The 21,455-nt window shown below is 47.0% G+C and overlaps 1 protein-coding gene across 1 annotated transcript in view; it reads left to right on the top strand.

The window, feature by feature from the left end:
- HSD11B2 (hydroxysteroid 11-beta dehydrogenase 2) overlaps window positions 1-21,455 on the top strand; it is a 328,111-nt gene that overhangs the window by 285,849 nt on the left and 20,807 nt on the right. The window contains exon 4 of the mRNA XM_085639955.1: window positions 13,761-13,898. Coding sequence (XP_085496081.1) covers window positions 13,761-13,898 — 138 coding nt within the window. The remainder of the gene's footprint in view (window positions 1-13,760; window positions 13,899-21,455) is intronic.

Genomic DNA, 21,455 nt, shown 5'->3' with positions numbered 1-21,455 from the left:
ATGTAATTGCACTTTCGTTTTACTCCTGAATCTACAATCTGTTCTTTATCCTGACTGCCACTAACACAACAGAAGGTTGAAAGCAGGAGGGTCCTAGGGAAATTTAAAGACCTACAAAGGATTATATCCCCAATGGTATCAGACAAAAACAATGTAAAATCCTTGGGTCTATTTCAAACAAAGTAGAAAAAAAGATATTATCTGGTGAAGAAATACTGAAAAGCCACAGACTATAACGCACAGACCTAGCTGTGGGAAATTCCCGTATTAGGACGAAATCCCTCACTCACCAAAGGTGACATGCTTCATCATATGGGATTCTCCTCTCAAAGGAAAAACCGAGTTCCTTTGAGGGCTACAACCCCCTCTCTGAGAGGGAGGACCTCAGGGATGTTTTAGGTATCTACTCTATCAGGATATACTAAATTCACATTTGATGAACAAAATAGTCTGAGCGAGGGCGCAGCGCAAAGAAAATGTATACTGTGAGGAGAGTGAAAATAAAACTAGCTAGCGAGAGCAAAATGTATAATTTATTCAGATGCACCCACTGCCAGGATTATAAACAGTGCACCAGCGGTATGGATTAAAAACCACATTTGTATGGTGGAAGGTGGTGGTCAACATGTTTCAGCCGGAATGCCCCTCAGTCGGGCAAGGTTTTCGTCAGGACCTATATGGATGCTGCTGTTTAAGTGCTCAAGTGAATAAACAAAAAAGGATACGTGAACCAGACATGTTCATGGTTCGTCTGCTTCGTAAGGTAACTTTACCCGCTACTGCTGAGTAAGGGACTCCACCTCAACTTGGCGACAGCTCAGGATGGGGGCACCGCTCTCTCCATCGGTACTCCGCGCTCAATTGTGCCTGCAACAGGAGGCAAAAGATCGCTTTCATTTTCGCTACGTTACTGTGAAGGTTTCTCCCATGGCCACAATCCACAGGCTTCTAAAGGGCCCATTGTGGTCAGCACTTAATGCTAATATTTCCGTTTTGAAGGAAACCTGATGCTTAACACTAGTCCATTTAGCAGGCTGAGGTCTATGGTCTACGAGTAAGAACCATGGCAAGGATAGGGAAGAGGAGAATGTAATTGCACTTTCGTTTTACTTATGAATCTACAATCTGTTCTTTATCCTGACTGCCACTAATACAACAGAAGGTTTAAAGCAGGAGGGTATTAGGGAAATTTAAAGACCTGCAAAGGATTATATCCCCAATAGTATCAGACAAAAACAATGTAAAATCCTTGGGTCTATTACAAACAGAAAGTCGAAAAAAGATATTATGTGGTGAAGAAATACTGAAAAGCCACAGACTATAACGCATAGACCTAGCTGTGGGAAATTCCAGTATTAGGACGAAATCCCTCACTCACCAAAGGTGACATGCTTCATCATATGGGATTCTCTTCTCAAAGGAAAAACCTAGTTCCTTTGAGGGTTACAACCCCCTCTCTGAGAGGGAGGAGCTCAGGGATGTTTTAGGTATCTACTCTATCAGGATATTCTAAATTCACATTTGATGAACAAAATAGTCTGAGCGAGGGCGCAGCGCAAAGAAAATGTATACTGTGAGGAGAGTGAAAAAAACTAGCTAGCGAGCGCAAAATGTATAATTTATTCAGATGCACCCACTGCCAGGATTATAAACAGTGCAACAGCGGTATGAATTTAAACCGCCTTTGTATGGTGGAAGGTGGTGGTCAACATGTTTCAGCCGGAATGCCCCTCAGTCGGGCAAGGCTTTCGTCAGGACCTAGATGGATGCTGCTGCTTAAGTGCTCAAGTGAATAAACAAACAAGCATTTGCAATGCAAAAGGTCTTGCGTTTCTGAGAGTTTGAGCTATCGGCATTGTAAATTACAATGCCTTTTATTTATGTGTTTTGAACACTTGCAAGTGGTGCGTAAACAAGCACTTTGTACTTATAGTCCTTACTTATGAGAAGCAAGGCTGGCAGTAAAAGATGCACAGTTACTGCCATCCTTGCAAGTCGTAAGCAAGGACTATAAGTACAAAGTGCATGTTTACGCACTGTTTGCATGTTTTCAAAACACATAAATAGAAGGCATTGTCATTTACAATGGCAATAGCTCAAACGTTTGCAAACGCAAGACCTTTTGCATTGCAAATGCTTGTTGAGCTGTGAGACAGGGTGCGGCAGCAGCTATAGATAGGCAGGACCATGATGGCAGGCTGTGCGCTTTAAAAGTAGGATGGAGAGATAAATGACACTAAAGCTGAGGAGTCTAATTTAGGTCCAGTAGGATCTATGACAAATTATTAGGCTATCAATATAAAATAAGGTGAATAAAAATAACTCAAACACACAGTCAGTGGTTAGCCTGAATATTGAACTTACAGGGGAAAGCTCCTTCGGTTTTTACCTGTAATACACATGATTTATTGGACTGAGGTAGAGTTGTGTTTTACACTATCTGCCTCTCCCTTCAGCCAATAAATGTATTCTGGAATTGCTGAGCCACTCTTCCTAGGGTTGTGGCACTATTTTGGAAATATGATGATCGACTAAGCAGTTATGGAATACTGTTATTGGTTATAAGTATAAGCAAAAGTGGAGAATAAAGTTTTGCAAAAACTACGGCAAAACTAGAATTACAGAAATGCTGGCAGCCAACACCAGATCTGCTGGCTCTGCCAATGTTTGTTGGCTCGGATTCTGTGTCTTCTTGCCTATGTGTTTGGATAAGTAAGCGGACGGATGGCTGTGTGTACCTGTGCATAGGCAAGTGGGTGAATAAGTGTCCTGTACACCAGGGTCACGGTGAATGAGCCCCCTAGGATGCTACTGGTGGTACTGCACCCTGTCACATTACATGTCCAAACCCCTGCAGCTTTACTCCTTCCTGTAACAGGAACACACTTCACCTTCCCACCTTATGATACCCCACTCCTGCAGCGCTTCACCAGCAGACCGAAAATGTAATAAACATTGACAAAATCAGTAGGAACTTTTGTGGTGGAAAGGCAGATTGGTCCTTGACATTTTGTGTAAGTGCAGTGCTTAGAGGGAGTGGCTATCCCAAAAGGTATTGGTACAATGCGGAGGGTGGTAGTGCGTTAGTAAGGGGTAGTAGTGTGGATTGATGGTGCGGTGCTGGCAGTGGTACAAAGCGGAAGGTGGTAGTGCGTCAGTAAGGGGTAGTAGTGTGGATTGATGGTGCGGTTCTGGCAGTGGTACAAAGCGGAAGGTGGTAGTGTGTCAGTAAGGGGTAGTAGTGGGGATTGATGGTGCGGTGCTGGCAGTGGTACAAAGCAGAAGGTGGTAGTGTGTCAGTAAGGGGTAGTAGTGTGGATTGATGGTGCGGTGCTGGCAGTGGTACAACTCGGAGGGTGGTAGTGCATCAGTAAGGGGTAGTAGTGTGGATTGATGATGCGGTGCTGGCAGTGGTACAATGCAGAGGGTGGTAGTGCATCAGTAAGGAGTAGTAGTGTGGATTGAATGTGCGGTGCTGGCAGTGGTACAATGCGGAGGGTGGTAGTGCATCAGTAAGGGGTAGTAGTGTGGATTGATGGTGCGATGCTGGCAGTGGTAAAATGCGGAGGGTGGTAGTGCGTTAGTAAGGGGTAGTAGTAAGGATTGATGCTGCGGTGCTGGCTGTGGTACAACGCAGAGGATGATAGTGCATCAGTAAGGGGTAGTAGTGAGAATTGATGGTACGGTGCTGGCAGTGGTACAAAGCGGAAGGTGGTAGTGCGTCAGTAAGGGGTAGTAGTGTGGATTGATGATGCGGTTCTGGCAGTGGTACAAAGCGGAAGGTGGTAGTGCATCAGTAAGGGGTAGTAGTGTGAATTCATGGTGCGGTGCTGGCAGTGGCACAGTGCGGAGGGTGGTAGTGCGTCAGTAAGGGGTAGTAGTGTGGATTGATGGTGTGGTGCTGGCAGTGGTACAACGCAGAGGGTGGTAGTGCATCAGTAAGGGGTAGTAGTGTGGATTGATGGTGCGGTGCTGGCAGTGGTACAATGCAGAGGGTAGTAATGTGTCACTAAGGGGTAGTAGTAAGAATTGATGGTGCGGTGCTGGCAGTGGTACAACGCGGAGGGTGGTAGTGCATCAGCAAGGGGTAGTAGTGTGAATTGATGGGGCGGTGCTGGCAGTGGTAATGTGATGGTGGTATTGGCCTTTGCTGATATCAGCGTGATGCTGAGGGTGGTAATGAGATTCTGCAAGTGGTAGTGTAGTTTTGGTTGCCAGTACTGACGGTAGCGTTTGAAAGACACTTCATCATATACAGGCGAACAAGAAGCCTGATGTAAAGCAAAGATCACACGTTGCGGCAGGCCCAGGGTGAGCAGCTTTCCCAGCTGTCGTTTTCTTCGCATTCAGACACTTCCAGTCCCTCATTTATAATGGAAACGGCATAATCAAAAGTACTGCAAATATATTTGAGACTTTGCTCTCCCTTTAAATATGAGTTGGAACATTGACATTTTGAAGCTCAGGTGACACATGAAAAGGAGGGGACAGAAATCAGTAATGCTCGGATTCGAAAGAAGCAGAGCCACACAGCAGCCTGGTGGAATTACTGCTTCCAGCTCATCACAAGTGAGTCACATGAAAGGAATGCCTGACTATTCCTGACTCTGTGATGGAATCGTGAAGGGTAAGGTACACTGAAACTGGCATTAGTACTGTACACCAAAGAAAGACCTAATGTGCTTCAATGAGAGCAGAGTTCTTCAAGGGCTCTTCAAACGGACCCACTCTGTAAAAGCTCTTCCTAGTTTAACCTTTTCAAATGAAGCACGTCAAAAATGGGAAAAAGCTGCAAGGCTGACTGAGCTGTGCACTGTCCCGTACTGAATAGCAGCACTAAAATCCCATCGCAGACATGATTAAAAGTTTAGCCCCCACAGAGAGTAGTGTCAGGAAACGTGCACACATTCTTACTGCAGACTGTTCGATGGGGCACTTCTGGTGTGGCCTAAAGGCCAGAGCAGTGGACTTTGGAACTGGGGTAGGAAGCTCGAGTCCTGGAAGCGGCTCAACATCCTGTGATTCTGGGCAACAAACCACCTAATACTTCCGAGCCTAGAACATAAATCCGACCTTGTTGCATTTAAAATGCTGAACAGATGATAAGGGTATCATGTGAGCACACACAGACACGGCTAGAGACACACAACTTCAGTAAAAATGTTATGGCTTCTGTCACAGGATGCGTGGAAGTCACTGCACTACTACTAAGCAGAGCGACCTATGTGTCAGAACCCGGCGGGGAAGGCGAAGATGAAGCCATTAGGAGCCTGGGCAAAAAGTCGGCTGGAGCAGGAAAGCTCCTCCCCCGCACGATTTTGAATTAGCCCGCTCGAAAGGGGGAAGACCAGGGCCAACGCGAAAGGAGATAAAAAGTGGGTCATCAGGCCCAGGCAGGCAGAACCCCCCCCCCCCCTCCTAACAGCGACAGGAAAAGGAATGATGTGCCACCGCAGAACTCGCACTTGGACAAAGGACTGGATCGTGGACGGTGACGAAAATGCAGCAGGACCCAGGGAGGAGGCATCGAGATGGCGCCGGAGTCATAGACCTGTCGGCAGGGAGAAGTGTGGATCACTCACCACTGCGAAAGGACGGCGTCGCACCAGAGAAGGGCAGAGACGCTTGGCCCTCGAGAAGGAACAGGCTGGGACAGACGATGTGGGCGGTGAGACGGGTTTTACAGGGACATCACGCTGCAGAATAGAGGCTCGAGGGGTGACGCGCATATGGCTGCAGGGCGGCTGTGATGAGCGCGACCAGTTCCTTGATGTGCTGTCCGTGGTGGGACTGGGAGCGCTCGAAAGTTAAGAGACGCCGTGCACGTGCACATGGGCTGTCCGGGCGCCGTGAGCGTGCACATCTTTGAAGTACGATGCCAAACGGATTGCATGGCCGCATGATGCACGTGATTGTGCGCGTGCTCGCCATGCAATCCACTTTTGGGAGCTCTTTTGGGAGCCCCTTACTAGAGTCTCGCTGAGCGATCGCTTACGCGATAGCCAGGCGAGACCTAAAAAGGATACGTGAACCAGACATGTTCATGGTTCGTCTGCTTCGTAAGGTAACTTTACCCGCTACTGCTGAGTAAGGGACTCCACCTCAACTTGGCAACAGCTCAGGATGGGGGCACCGCTCTCTCCATCGGTACTCCACGCTCAATTGTGCCTGCAACAGGAGGCAAAAGATCGCTTTCATTTTCGCTACGTTAATGTGAAGGTTTCTCCCATGGCCACAATCCACAGGCTTCTAAAGGGCCCATTGTGGTCTGCACTTAATGCTAACATTTCCGTTTTGAAGGAAACCTGATGCTTAACACTAGTCCATTTAGCAGGCTGAGGTCTATGGTCTATGACTAAGAACCATGGCAAGGATAGGGAAGAGTAGAATGTAATTGCACTTTCGTTTTACTCCTGAATCTACAATCTGTTCTTTATCCTGACTGCCCAGTGCTTTCTGGCAGATTCATTGCAGGAATCCAGAGTCATCAGAACCAGCACAGCAAGTGAGTGAGTCTATGCACCCACCTCTCACACCATGAACAAAGCAAGACCCGCTCTGATGAGGAAGTTGGGGATAAGAAACTCCGTTCAGAACATTGATTCCTGCTCTGCAGTTTTTTTAATACAAAGAAATAATCAAGCTGTGGGCTCAATAGGACCCCACCCCTTTCTCATATTCAGGCACTACTCACGTTTTCCTGTGTGCTACATCGGGAATTTTTCTGGAGGCTCAAGACTCCAAAGAATCAAGTCGCTGTACTCCAACTCTTATTTCACCCTCAGAACAATTAATCGAGTTTTATATAGGGCAGACTAGACCCGAGGATAACCGGTATCAGAGCGCTTTACATGAGCACCAGTTGCGTGACAGATGGACAGGGGAGATTAAGTGATTTGCCCAGAATCACAGGATGTTGAGCTTCGAGGTCGCAGAAGAAAGTGGCCACCCCCTTCAGAGGTTCCAGAATCTGACTCTCTGCTGCGATGCTGCACCAGTTCATTCAGCGTCTGTTTCAGGAGCATAAGCCTACAACTTCGGAAGCTCCACTCCATGTGCCAGGCAGTGGAGTTGTGTCAGAACACTGTACAACCTGTTGATGCCTGCGCAATGTACCCTGGACCAGCAACTGCCATGCACATGGATTGTGGACACCAAAATTTGCACCAGCCACAGACGAGATGCGAAGGTCACAGATTGGTACCACTTCCATCTAGCACCTCTAGAGAAGAACCGTTGTAGGTGGACCATAAAGTTGCATAAGCTGCTGATCCAGCTCAGTGAGCTAATGTGTCTCCAGGAGCCAGTAGTCAACAATCTCTTATGGGTTTTATAGTTCTGCGAGATCTTTATGCAGTGTGGTCAATGGCAGATTGTATGTGCATGATCCTGCACTTCTGACCCCTTCCCCTATACGTTTCCACTTGCCTACTCATTTATTCTGGAGAACTCTGTACCCAAGAGGCAGCCACAAATTAAGGCTCTGCATTAACCATCAGTTCTTCAATGCAACGATGTAATCCACAGTCTCTTCAGCAAATCTGTGAACCTGTCTGTTCCAGCTTTAACTAACATTTAGCAGTTGCCAGACCAAATGGAAAGAAGGGGATGGTGGCACCTCTGCCAGTTCATCATACTATGATAAGAAAGACAAGGCTTTGGCAGACTCCATACTGGTGCTGTGAATGGGAATTCCATTTAAAACCAATTCTTCCAGAATGAAGTCAGAAGGATGTAACAAACACTTAAGTATAGACTCAACCATATCATGTGATGTGACCGTAACGTCATAATAGAAAAACCGTGACTACAAAAATATTGTGGAAAAAATATGGAAGTTAACTAAATTTCATTTTACTTTTTTGCAATGTTATCTAACTTTAAGATAACATTTCCTTATGTTGTTTTATCGTATTTTATTTTATTTATATAGCGCCTGAATCACCCCCGCAGGGATATCTCTGAGCTTGCGGACATATGAGAAGGTGCTGATACTATGTGAGGTGTCTAGAACAGGAATGTTTTCAGGGACTTTCTAAAGTGAAGATGGTCCGTGCACTGCCTCAATGTAATAGGGAGCGAATTCCAGTTCCGTGGGGCAAGGTAAGAAAAGGCCTTCCCCCCAGTCCTAGCCTTATTAATACGGGGAACTTTGAGAAGGGATTTGGAGCTGGATCGAAGGTCTCTAAGGGGAATGTATTGGCTAAGCTTCCCCGCAAGGTATGTTGGACCATTGCCATACACTGCCTTATGGACGATGCAGCAAACCTTGATTTTTATTCGTTTGCGCACCGGAAGCCAGTGGAGCTGCAGCAGCAGCGGACTCGAAGATGATCTATAGGGAGCATTCAGTACCAGTCGTGCTGCTGTGTTTTGGACTACCTGCAAACAGTCTAACGAGGCCTCATTGGCTGAAATCAATAGAGCATTGCAGTAGTCAAAATGACTCAAGACTAACGTCTGAATGAGAGTCTTCCATGTATGGTCTGGGAGAAACGGAAATACTCGTCTCAGCAGATTCAATACATGAAAACATGAGCTTACCGTATGAGTCACCTGCTCCTTCATGTTCAGACTCTGCTCAATGCGCACCCCTAGAGTTTTTACTGATGCCTTTGAGGCGGGGGGGACACCCAGCTCACCTGGCCACCACTGGTGTCCACAGCAATGCGGCCTCTCGGAAGAGCATAATCTCTGTTTTCCCGGTATTTAATTGGAGAAAGTTGTTACACATCCACTGAGATATTGCTAGCATGCCGGCAGAGAGGTTGGTCTGGGCTGTTGTGGAAGATTTATCAAAAGATAAGGTAAGCTGGGCGTCGTCTGCGTAAGATATTGGTACAAACCCATATGTTCTCATAAGATTGGTCAAGGGAGCAACATAGATATTAAATAAGGTAGGGCTTAGACAGGATCCCTGCGGAACTCCCTTGGTCAACTTCTTGGACTTAGACCTATAAGGTCCCAGATTGACTGTCTGGGAACGGTCAGAAAGGAAGCTAGTCATCCACTGCAAGGCCTCTCCTTTTATCCCAGATTCCTCTAATCTCCTGAGCAGAATTTGATGGTCGACTGTGTCGAACGCCGCCGAGAGATCTAATAGCACCAGTAAAGTAGATTGTCCTCTATCTAGTGCTAGCCTGATATTGTCCGTGACTGCCACTAGGGCTGTCTCCGTACTGTGTTTCGGCCTAAAGCCTGATTGTGACACATCCAGGCAATCTGACGTTTCAACATGAGCTGATAAATGCTTGTTGGCATGCTTTTCCAAAATTTTGCTCAGGAGCGGTAGGAGGGATATTGGTCGTAAATTTGACAGATCTTTCATAGAAGCCTTGGTATTTTTGTGTAGTGGGATGACCTGTGCTGCCTTCCACTCAGATGGTAGATGACCGTCCTTTAATGACGCATTCAAAAGGGAGCAAATAGGAGCAGACAGTTGTTTTGCAAGGCTCGCCGCTATTTTGGCCAGTACAACATCTAGAGGGGAACCTGATTTAACAGTGTGTAATAAGGTTTCTACCTCTTCACAAGTCAGAGGGGGAAAACTCATCAAGGGTATCCCCCTTATACAAGGACGGTGGTCGTAGATCGTGACTGATCTTGTGTTACCAGCCGTAACAATCTTTCTGCTCAAAATATTCCGCAATAGTGTCACATAAGGCTTGTGAGGGGGGTTCTTCCAGGTCACACGCTTTTTACTATAACAACACAACATCCAGAAATACCTATTTTAGATACCACCTATGTTAGGGTGCTTACATGATCTTTGAAAGTACTGGGGCATAAACCTGCCCTGAACTGTAGCCAGTGAGTGAAGTGAGTGAGCCAGACCTCTTGTAGGGGTGTTTTGGGGAGTTCTCTGCGTAGAAAAGTTTGAAAACATGGGATCAAATGATGTATTTTAAAGCACAATTTTTACATGCATTTGCTCAAATGCCATAGGCGCTGAAAGGACACATATTACATAGTTAAGTCCTTTCATGGCGTGAAAAATCAGTGAAACCTGTTACCTGACCCTTCGCAGGAGTTGACTCCATTTGTTTCAGAATGTGCTATGGATGCCCCTTCATGTTCAAAATTACCTCCATTGTGCCTGGCTCAGCATTTTGTCACGGATGTCTCCACATGCATGGGTTCCACTTTCTGCCAACAATTGCATACAGTATGCCAGTGCCATATGTTTGCTGTTAATGCTGTATACCAGCTGCTGAGCACTAACATTTAGGAAAAAATGTTAAATAAACAGGCAAGCATTTATTAACCTGCAATATAAATGCTTTCCCGTTTATTAAACATGTTTTTAGACCTCCTTACACAATCCCTGCCCCATCCAGATCCCCTATCGCCACCCTGCTGGCATCAGTGCGGCCCTCTGTCACATTACAGACCGTACTCTGTGGCCCCAGGGTCACTGTTTGTGAGTACCCATGCTATATACCAAGGGGGTCCTCATGCCAAAAATGACCTCAGTATTTCCGGGCCAGAATTTTGCCATGGGTGCCCCAATGGCAAGAATGACCTCTTGTGTGCCAGTGTCAGTATTTTATCACAGTTTCCCATTATGTTACAAATTACCTACAGTATTCTAGTGCCAGTACTTTGGCATGTGTGCCTCTAAAACAGAAATTAACTTCGGTATTCCAGGGCCAACGGCAGACTTGTAAGCATTACACCATATTCTCACTGACACTCACTTTCACTCATTCATTCTCACTTGCATGCACTTATTCATTCTCACTCACTCCTTTGCACTCACTCACTTATCTACACTCCCTCCCTTATTCTTTCTGACACACTTGCTCTTACACTCGATCTCGATCTCATCCATTTACACTCACTGACTCACTTGTTCATTGATACTCTCACTTAGTCATACTCACACTCGCTCTCTCTCAATCATTCTCATTTATTCCCACTCACTTTGACTCGCTCATTCTCACTCCGCTATACTAAGTCACTTACACTCATTTTCACTCTCTAACTCTCCCTTACACTCTTTCTCAATCATTCTCACTCACTTGCAGTCATTCATGTTGGAACTCACTCCTGACTACCTCACTCTGACCCACTTATTTATGCTCACCTGTTGACACTCCATCTCACTCACTTTCAGAAACACACGTTTCCACATACAGACATGCATACACATACAGACATGCATACTCACACATACACACGCTCTTTCTCTCTCACAAACATATTCTCACCCACAAGCATGCACACAGCATATATTGGAAGTATTGTTTATGACAAAGGTCCTGTTACAGCTAAGTGTGCTCTGGTTTTTTAAGCCATTAACTGTGAATAATATATTATTCACTCTTCATACAATACAAAATGGGTAGAAATCAAGGGAGGGCAGCGCTCCGATGCCCCAGGGCTCTTGGCAGTGATTTTGGCACCTCTAAAGCCAGGGGTCACAAATGCAGTGCCAGCTTTCGCAGTGGGTGGGCAAGCCCCGAATGATGTCCAAGTGTTTTACCCCACACTATTTTTGTAACAGGAGATTTCTGTGGTCGATATTTTGTCATACAACTATCAGACGTAATACCCACTGTGGAAAGTTAAATGGTGTTTATCCTTTAAAAAAAATAAATAAAATATATATATATATATATATATATATATATATATATATATATATATATATATATATATATATATATATATATATATATATATATATATAGGTTATATTAGAGAAATATGAGGAGGTTTGGTATCATTCTGACGAATTATAGTAATAGAATCAATAAATAGAATTTGCTTTTCTACTCTTCTCTATTACCTTCCTTTTTGTCATGTTTCCTTCATTTTTGCTGTTCATGTTGGCTTTGGGTATGATATCTCAGCGAACTGCGAATATATATTTGTATTATATACGTCTCTCCTGTGCCACATAAAGATGTACACATGCACTCTATGATTGAAGGTGAGTTGGGTGTTTGACAAACTATTGTAGAATTGTTTAATTTCCTTTTACCTATTCAAAATAATACATCTTAAATATGATTTGGGGTTTATTTTATAAGTATGACGATATTATTGTAGTCAATGTTTAACTGAATACATTCTTTTTAAAAGGCTGCATACATGATGAGGGAGGCAACTCTGTCAGAGCCTCACTTGTGCAATGAGATGTAGTGTCTCCACACAGGCCCACGTCTTGCGCTCAGGTCCTGTTGATTTGAACCCCTCGGGCAGCGGTGCATAAGGGATTTCTCCCTAGTTATGTTATGTTATGTTACTGTTTGTTTTGTAGAGCGCTCAGCTGCTCCAAAGAGCGTCCCGGCGCTAAAGATCATCACACCAAATACCAGCAGCAAACCAACAGCCATAACAGAAAAAATAACCAGAATTAACCATCACAGTATTACAAAGCAAACAGATAGGTTTTAAGTCCTTTCCTAAAAACCGAGAGATTGGTGCACACCCGCAACGTCAAGGGCAATGTGTTCCAGAGGCGGGGTGCAAGGTAACTAAAGGAGCGACCTCCACAGCGAGCACGCTTCACTGTTGGAACGATAGCCTTGGCCTAGTGAGAAATATTTGTAGATTCGGCCCTTCCCTACCCCATGGTTGAGCACAGTGGGTACTGAAGAGGTAACATATCCTATGGGAAATCTGAAATGTTTATTTATTCTGTGGATTCTAAGATAGGTCCCACAAAGTGTCTCCTTCCACTGTACCATTAATTCGCAAACACACTCCTTCCGAACAGAAGCATGGGACGCACATAATGCGCTACAGTTTGAATCTGACCCACTGTGACTGTCCAAGGGAGGAATGCAGCAAACTGGAGGGAGGCCACGCTGGCCTTCAGAATGTTACAGCAGTGACAAGATTGCCTTAGTGAAGAAGCCGTGTTCGGGATTCACTTACTACTGCCAGCACAGGAAGGAAGCAGGCAAGGTTAGGCGCATAATACATTGTGTGCAATAATACAAGCCAGCACGACTCTTTTAAAGAGCGTCCGCAATCACATCAAAAATATAGGAAAAAGTTAGATTTTTTTCGTTAACATTTTAATTACAACCCGGTCCAGCACAGATAAAGTGTCCTATATTCTGGGTCTCTTTCTGAGTCTCTGGTACCTGGCGGGGATCCCACCGCATACAGATGGCAGCAGAAGATTCAACGCTGAGGGGAGGGGGGGCTATTTCTATAGTCTTAAACACCAGAAGCTTGAAACATATGCAACTTGTCACTGTCCCAGTGGAAGAGGCACACAACAGCAAAACGAATCCCCATCAAGACTTTTAATTACATTTGAATGAGCTAACATTGGTAGCTAAAATCGTGGGAATGTAAAGATTCCTTCGGCTGCCAGATTGTGAAACTGGGCTCTCACCTTTTTGTACTCACTGTATCGGTAATCCACTCACTGCATTAGTCCACACCAGTCCCCACGGCCTACTTACGACTTCAGAAGTTGGCCATCTTCATGTGCTCACCGTAGTACGAGTGGTCTACTCCACTGGCGCCCCAGCTGCACCACGCGGGAGCTTGTCCTCGCGATAATCTCACTGTCCCCTTGGTATCCTCACTGCTTTAAAATGATCTGCCCTGAATATTTACTCATTGGACCAGGAGTGACAGGGACCCACCCATAGTGAGTACTCACTACATTAGGAATCAGCTGTTCCTACCACATAATCCTCACATCAAGGATGAGTGGTCCTCATTATGTACTTACTGCAGTAGGAGTTGGCTGTCCTGGTGAAGTACTTATGGCACCTTTTGTCTCACTCCTAAAGGTGACCATTCGTTCCCCTTCTTGGCAGCCTATGGTTCTTCGAAAGCAGCGCTCAACCGGGTGATGGACACTTTCCGCCATGAACTGAAGCCTTGGGGCGTAAAAGTGTGCCAAATCCAGCCAGGGTGCTTTAAAACTGGTAAGTCATGTATGTTTCAACTTTCGAACCATGATTGCTCAAACAGTTACCATGTGCATTTTTTGTGTGAAAAGATTAAGTGTCTGATTTATATCTTGGTGGTATGTGTACTCTGTCGCAACAGAGTATATATACTACCAACATAATGGTCCGCCGGCCAAATTAATGTGCGGGCAGACCTTAGATTTGGCTACCATGGTGACTACTCCATCACCACCATTGCCAAACCTCTCTGAAGCCCCGATGGAGTAAGAGTCACCAGAGAAATAGCTATATGTCCGCCTACCCAATCAGAATGGGCAGACATATATCCATTCTTTTACTGTCTGTCACCGTCAGGCAAACCGTGGTGGCGAGGGACAGTAAAATGAATGTTGAGAAGGGACTCCCATGGCGAGGGGAGCATTGCTTTTTTTATTTTCAAAAGAAAATCCAATTTTGTGATTTTCTTTTTTTTAAATAAAAAAGAAAACTCTTTGGTACATGCTGATGAAGTCTTGTACCAAACAGCGATATGCAATAACAAGAACGGCCTATCCTGCCAACGCATTATAAATGGCAACCTTCTTGGCGATCATTTATAAATGTGGTGGAACGATGGGCCATCCGCCAAAACAGAAATCAGGCCCTAAGAGGCTTACTTAGAGCTTTGTAGGCAAATTTCCTGCTGCCAATGTGGCAGATCTACATTTTCCATCACAACTGTGGTGGAAAATTCTGATGCATTCTGAGTTTGCTGCCTTTGCTGCAGAGGTTTCTCCATCAAAGTTGCTGTCTACACTGCCAAAGTATACACTTTGTGGGAAACTCTTTGGCGAAATTCTATCAGACCCTTTGTAGAATGGTAGTATTTCACCCAACTAATTTGATGACACTGGAAATGTTAGACCAGTTGGTCGTACCTTCTCGGTAACGTGTTATTTTTTTTGTGTACTCGGGTTCAATCGCTTCCTGTTAAGGACAATGTACTAACCTTTGCACCACACTCCCCCTCCATTTCCATGACAGGCTTTCATGGTACCAAATATGGTAGCACTTCTGCCACTGTAAATGGGTGGCTGAACCACCACCCATTTTGGTGCAGTTAGCAACACACTGTAGAAGGCTCATTTGTGGCCCTGGGAGTAGCTGTGTTGGGGGAACATCATCCCTATTAATCACATTGAACTGAATGGCAACGGGAGAAGTGGGTGGAGGATTTAGCATTTTCCAAAGGAATCTTCTTTACCATCCTCTCTAAATCAAGCCAAGGGGCCAAACTTATGTTGAGTGGTAACAAGAATTTCTCTGATTAACTTTACTGCTGTTTCCTAGTCGGAGATAACAATACTGAAATTAATATTGTACGCTACTGCTTTCCTATGGAACAGCCAATGCTGCTATCAATCAATCATTCAATCAGGGGGCTTCTAAAGCATGCTACTCCCCGGTGAGGTTCTCAAGGCGCTGGGGGGGTTGCAGCTCCGGGTCAGCCGAAGAGCCAGGTCTTGATGCTCTTCCTGAAGGTGTGCAGCGTAGGGGAGCATCTAATGTTGACTGGGAGCTCGTTCCAGGCCTTGGCTGCCACGCAGGAGAAGGCTCTTCCACCCGCTCTGGTTCTGCGGAAGCATGGGGTCTCTGCTAGGGCAAGGTCAGCAGAGCAGAGGTTTCTTTTGGGTACGTGGAAAGAGACTCCTTCGTTGAGGTATTTGGGTAGCTGTTGTGTAGGAATTTGTAGGCGTGGGTGAGTAGCCTGAAACTTACTCTCTTCTCAACGGGGAGCCAGTGGAGGTCCCGCAGGTGTTGGGTCATGTGCTCATGTTGTGGGATGTCGAAGAGTCTGGCTGCGATGTTCTGGATGGTCTGGAGTTTGTGTAGTAGGGATTTGTTGATTCCAGTGTAGAGGGTGTTTCTGTAGTCCAGCCTGCTTGTTATGAGTGCATGGGTGACGGTTTTTCTGGCTTGGGGGGGGATCCACTTGAAGGTTTTGCGGAGGATGCAGAGGGAGTTGAAACAGGTGGAGGCGATGGCGTTGATCTGGCGAGTCATGGTGATTGAGGAGTCCAGAATGATGCCGAAGTTCCGGGCGTGGTTCATCGAGGTCGGTGGGTTTTCGAGGGCGGAGGGCCACCAGGTGTTGTCCCAAGCACGAGGACCTCTGTCTTCTCAGATATGAGCTTTAAGCACCTGTTGCTCATCCATGCTACAACGTCTTTCAATCCTTCCTGGAAGCTGAGTCTGGTGTCTTTGGGGTTCTTTGTGAGGGAGAGGTTGAGCTGGATATTGTCAGCGTATGATACTATGCTGAGCCCATGTTCTCTGACGATGGCGGCAAGGGGGGGGGCCATGTAGATGTTGAAGAGTGTGGGGATGAGCGATGATCCTTGGGGCACTCTGCAGTTGATTTCTGTGGGTTCGGAGAGTAAGGGAGGGAGTCTCATCCTTTGGGTTCTGCTGGTGAGAAAGGAGCAGATCCAGTCGAGGGTGGGTCCCCGTATGCCAGCATGGGAGTCGGTGTTGAAGGTTGCAGAGAAGTCCAGCAGGGTGAGGGCCACGGTGTGACCCTGGTCGGGTAGCATGCGGATGTCGTCAGTGGCGGCCAGAACGGCGGTCAGTGCTGTGGTCGCTGCGGAATCTAGACTAGGAAGAGTAGAGGATTGCGTTCTCTTCTATGAAGGTGGTCAGCTGGGCTTTGACAAATTTCTCAGTGACTTTGACTGTGAAGGGAAGGAGAGAGATGGGCCGGTAGTTTTTTGGGTCCGTCGGGTCAGCCAATGGTTTCTTGAGGAGGGGCTTGACCTCCACCCGTTTCCAGTTGTCGGGGAAGATGCCGGATTCGGATTCGAAGGTGGTGTTGATGGTGCAGCTTAGTTTGGGTGCTATGGCGGCAGTAGCTCTGTAAAAGATGTAAGGCGGGCAGGGGTCCCTGGGGGCTCCTGAGTTGGTGCTCTTCATGGTTGTGGTGGTATAATCGGTGCTGGCAGGTGTCCAGGTGGTGATGGTGGGCTGGTTGTCGTTGCTTGGGGGGGGGGGGGAGTCAGTTCGCTGAAGTTGTCGTAGAGGGCCTTGATTTTCCAGTGGAAGTAGGAGCTGAGCTTGTTGCAGAGGTCCTGGGATGGAGCAACGTCCGTGGCTGCACTGGGGGGTTTGGTGAACTGCTGGATGATGTTGAAGAGTTCCTTAGAGTTACTGGCGTTGGTGAGGATTTTGTTCTGGATGAAGGTCCTCTTGGTGGTTCTTATGAGTTGGTGGTATCCTGTCATGGCGTGCTTGTAGGTGGTCTGGTCTTCGGTGGCTTTGCTGTTTCTCCAACATTTCTTGTGACGCTTGCAGGAGCTTCTGGCTTCTTGGAGGTCGGTGGTGAACCAGGCAGCCTTCAGAGGGCGTTGTCTGTCGGGGTGGTCGAGGGGTACAAGTTTGTCTGCGCAGCTGGTGATCCAGCGGTGTAGTTCCTTGGCTGCAGAGTTGGCGTTGGTCGTGGCGGAGGGGGGGTCATGGGTAAGGGTGGAGTTGAGGTGTTCCTCCTTGTCCTTGCTCCAATTCCTTCATGGTGGGCACGGGCGGGCTTGTGTGCGGTGGTGGTGTTGAAAGAGAAGTGTACGCAATGGTGGTCTGTCCAGAGGGGGTATGAGGTGTGGCTGAAGTGGATGTTGGTCCCTCCTGTGAAGATGGGGTTGAAGCTGTGTCCAGCCTTGTAGGTGGGGGTGGTGACGAGCTGCTTCAGTCTGAGGATGGCGAGGTTGTCCAGGGGCGGTGGGGGTGGTCCTTCCTCTGGATCTTGTAGCCTTGGGGGATGGCGGTGGTGATGTCAGCGATGAAGGTGGCATTTGTCCAGGTTTCCGTGAAGAAGGCGACGTCTTGTGAGAGGGTGTCAAGGAGGCCCCTGAGCTCTATGGCATGTCTGTGCAGGGATGCACCTGGAGGAGGATGCACTTCAGGGCATCAGTGGTGCGGGCGTCCGGCTTGGTTGTGGAGGTAGTGGGGGTGCTGTGGATGGTAAAGGAATGTCAGCAGGAGAAGTGGCCATGGGTGGTGTTCAGCATTGACAGCTGGCAGTTGATGTTCCTTCTGGGGTTGAGTGTGAGGAGGGCAGCTGGGTCGTAGCGGTGGGAGCTCGGAGAACCGGAGTTCATGGCTGTGGTCGCGGTCAGGTTGTGGACGGGCACAGATGGGCTTGCCTTTGGCGCGCCAGCAGCGCGGCCGCATACCACCCGCCATTAAATAGGGAAGAGGGAGGGAAGCGCAGCTGGGAGGCAGGAGCGGAAACCAGCAGGGGGAGGGGCAACGGGGGCAGCAGCGGCCGGGAAGAAGGGCACATAAAAAAGGCACAACACAGGCCAAACGACAGGAAAACAAAAAAACAAGCAAAGATAAACAAGGATACAATCAAAGAAAATAAATAAAACTGGCACAAAACAGGGAACAACAATAGGAAAAACAAAAACGAGCGAAGCAGAACAAGGCTACATTTGAAGAAAATAATAGAGTAACACAGACAGGCAAGGATACAATGAGTGGAGGGGGGCCTTGAACTCCTACCAGCCACGGGAGATCTGGGTCAGCGGCAGGCAGCACAACAGGGGAGCAGCTGGGGAGAGAGCAGGTCTCTGACCAGGAGGTCAGAGGTCTTGCTACAGTGAACATAGCTTTTTTCTCTGTAACAACTTGTTTGACATTAAAGTTATACATGTCCTACTTTAAAATGCCATGCACCCTGCCTTATCGGCAGCAAGCCCTACTTAGGGGGTGACATATTAATATTTAAAAGGCAATTTCGGTCTTTCAAAAAGGGTTATTTTTTGACAGGTCAAAGTCGCAATTCAAACCTGATCAGCCAGGCTATCCATGGGAAGTCTGCAGTCATGTTTGCATTGTCACTACAGTGTGTGGCATAATGGGGGGGTTACAGCCCACTGGTGACCTCTAGCTAACATGCTCTGGGTGCACTTTGAGTACCATATCCTAGGGAGTTATAGGTAAGTTAAATATGCCAATTAGCGGTAAGCCAATTTCATCATATTGAAAGAAGGAGCACAGGCACCATACCTCTGGGTAACAGGGGTAAAGTGCATATAGTTCTAAAGGCAAACAGTCAAGGCAAAAACTCTGGTGGTACACTATGCAACAGATGGTCATTTCCAACATGGGTACCCCCCAGCAAAATTTGTGGGTAACTACCCACCCTCATGGGTTTTCTCATCGCTAAGGCAGAAAAACCTTGAAAGACCATCAGCACTGGTGTGTTCAGGCCCAGGGCGATGTACCACCATAAAGTCAAAATGCAGTAAGGAAATGGAACCCCTCAACAGTTCAGGATTTGCACCCCACATTTGCATTAGTCATCTAAGCGGTCTGTCTGAACATGTAAATAAGTCTCAAACAGGTATATTATCAGATTCTTCAGTGCCTAGACCACTGCAACGCTTTCCTCTCAATTGCACTCCACCTTTGTTTCCTGGGACATAGCAGCTTGCAGATGAAGGCTACGGGTTGGTTCAGGCCATCATCATTTAAATGTGGCAGACCAGCCCCAATACCATGCTCTGATGTATTTGTCTGCACGAGAAATTCCTTACTGAAGCCATGTGCCTTAAATACTGCTGCTGAACATATGCCTTTCTTCAGGGTGTCAAAACCTTTCTGGCACACCTCTGTCCAGATCAGCTTCTTTGGCTGCCTCCTGGAAGCCAGCTCAGTCAAGGGGGCGACAATGGTGCCTTACCTCTTGACGGATCTCCTGTAGTATACAGTGTGGCCTAATAAGGGTCTCATCTGGGTCTGGGTCTTGGGAGGCTCCCAAGTCATGTTGGTCTACATCTTGTGCTGGAGAGGTTGTACATGGCCGCCTTCAACTTGGTGGCCCAAATACACCAGTGAGCCATGACATATCTGGCACTTACTGGTCTTGGTAGTCAGGCCTGCCAGTTACAGGGCCTGTGTACTTCCTTGAGGTGGTACAAGTGGTCATCTCAGCTTAAGCTGAAAACAACTGTGTCATCCAGGTAGGCTGCATTGAAGTTTTACCAACCCAGCCAGGATCTGGCAGAACAACTCCTGGAAGATGGTAGGGGCCATCATTAGCCAGCGGGCATCACTCTGAATTTGAAGTTCCCTTATCTGGTGGAAAATGCTGACCTCTCCTTGGCCCCCTTAGTAAGGCAATCTGCCAATACCCATATATCAAGACAAAGGTACTGAGGAACTTTACAGCCCCTAACTGGTCATTGAGTTCATCAGCTCTGGGAATGGGTGGACATCAGTCTTGGTGACTGAATTGAGGCCCCTGTATTCCTCATGAAACCAAAATTATGGGGCAGTGCCGGTGGTGAGAGCATTTGGATGTAAAGCCACAGGGCTAGACTAAAGACACAGGAGGGCTCAATTACCCACAACCCCAGCATCTTGAAAACCTCATCCTTGATACTGGCCCTGACCTTATCAGAAAACCTGTACATTTTGATTATGACGGGAATGCTGTCCCCTGTGTCAGTGTCATGAGTCCAGCAGACTGTGATCCCAGGGGTAAGTTGGAAACGGAGGATTGTTCCAGTAACTGGCAGCAGTCCCTCTGCTGCTCAGCTGTCAGTGTATTGGAGAGGGCAATCTCCTCCACTGACCAATCCTGCTCCTTGGAAGACAGTAGGTCTAGGAAAGATTGCTGTCTTCCTCCTCACCACCATCTGTCACCATGAGCATGGTTAACTCACACCTCCCAAAGTGTGGCTTTAGGCAATTCACATGCAGTACTCTTAAGGGTTCCTGGATCTCTGGAGTTCATCCAGGAAGTTGACGTCACTCCACTGCTCTTTTATTTTATAGGGCCCTGTCCACTGGTCCTGTAAGACTTCGGGCTACCCACTGGCCTTACGACTCACACTTTTTTGGCCAGGTTGGCATTCCACCAGACTGGCCTTCAAGTCATACCACTTTTTCATCACTTCCTGACTTGCCTCCCAATTCTCAGTGGCTTCCTACCAGAAGACTTTCATCTGAGCTCTGAGGACTAACTTATAACTCACTATATCCTGTGGAGAGGTTCATTTGGAGCTTTCTCCCAATTCTTCTTGATAATATCGAGAGGTCCTTTAACAGGGTGGCCAAACAGGAGCTTGAAGAGGCTAATGCCCACCTCCTTCTGGGTACTTCTGTATAGGCAGAGAGAAGGCATGGTGACAGGATCTTCAGGTTACATATCTGGGAATCTGGCAGGTCAATAATCATGCTCTTCAGGGTCCTGCTAAATCTCTCAACAATCCAGTTTTTCTTGGGGTAGTATGGCGTGGAGAAGTTGTAGCTTAAACCACACTCATCCCGCACAGCCTTCATGCCCAGAAAAAGACAACTTTCTTTGGGGAAACCTACCTGGATAAAAATCTCCATCAGTGGCCTGGCGCAGGTGCAGTCACTTTCCTTAGAGGTATGGCCTCGGGGTACCTTGTGATAGGGTCCACCAATACCAGGACAAACTTGTTGCCTAAGACTGTCTTGGGGTCCAGGGGCCCAACAATATTGACTTCCAACCTCTCAAAGGGTGTTCCCACCAAGGGGACTAACACTTTACCTTGGACTCACCACAGC

This window comes from Triturus cristatus, chromosome 12, assembly GCF_964204655.1.
Source record: "Triturus cristatus chromosome 12, aTriCri1.1, whole genome shotgun sequence".
NCBI classification, from domain to species: Eukaryota; Metazoa; Chordata; class Amphibia; order Caudata; family Salamandridae; genus Triturus; species Triturus cristatus.
Note: the sequence above shows the minus strand (reverse complement) of the source record. Positions and strands in the feature narration are given on the sequence as shown.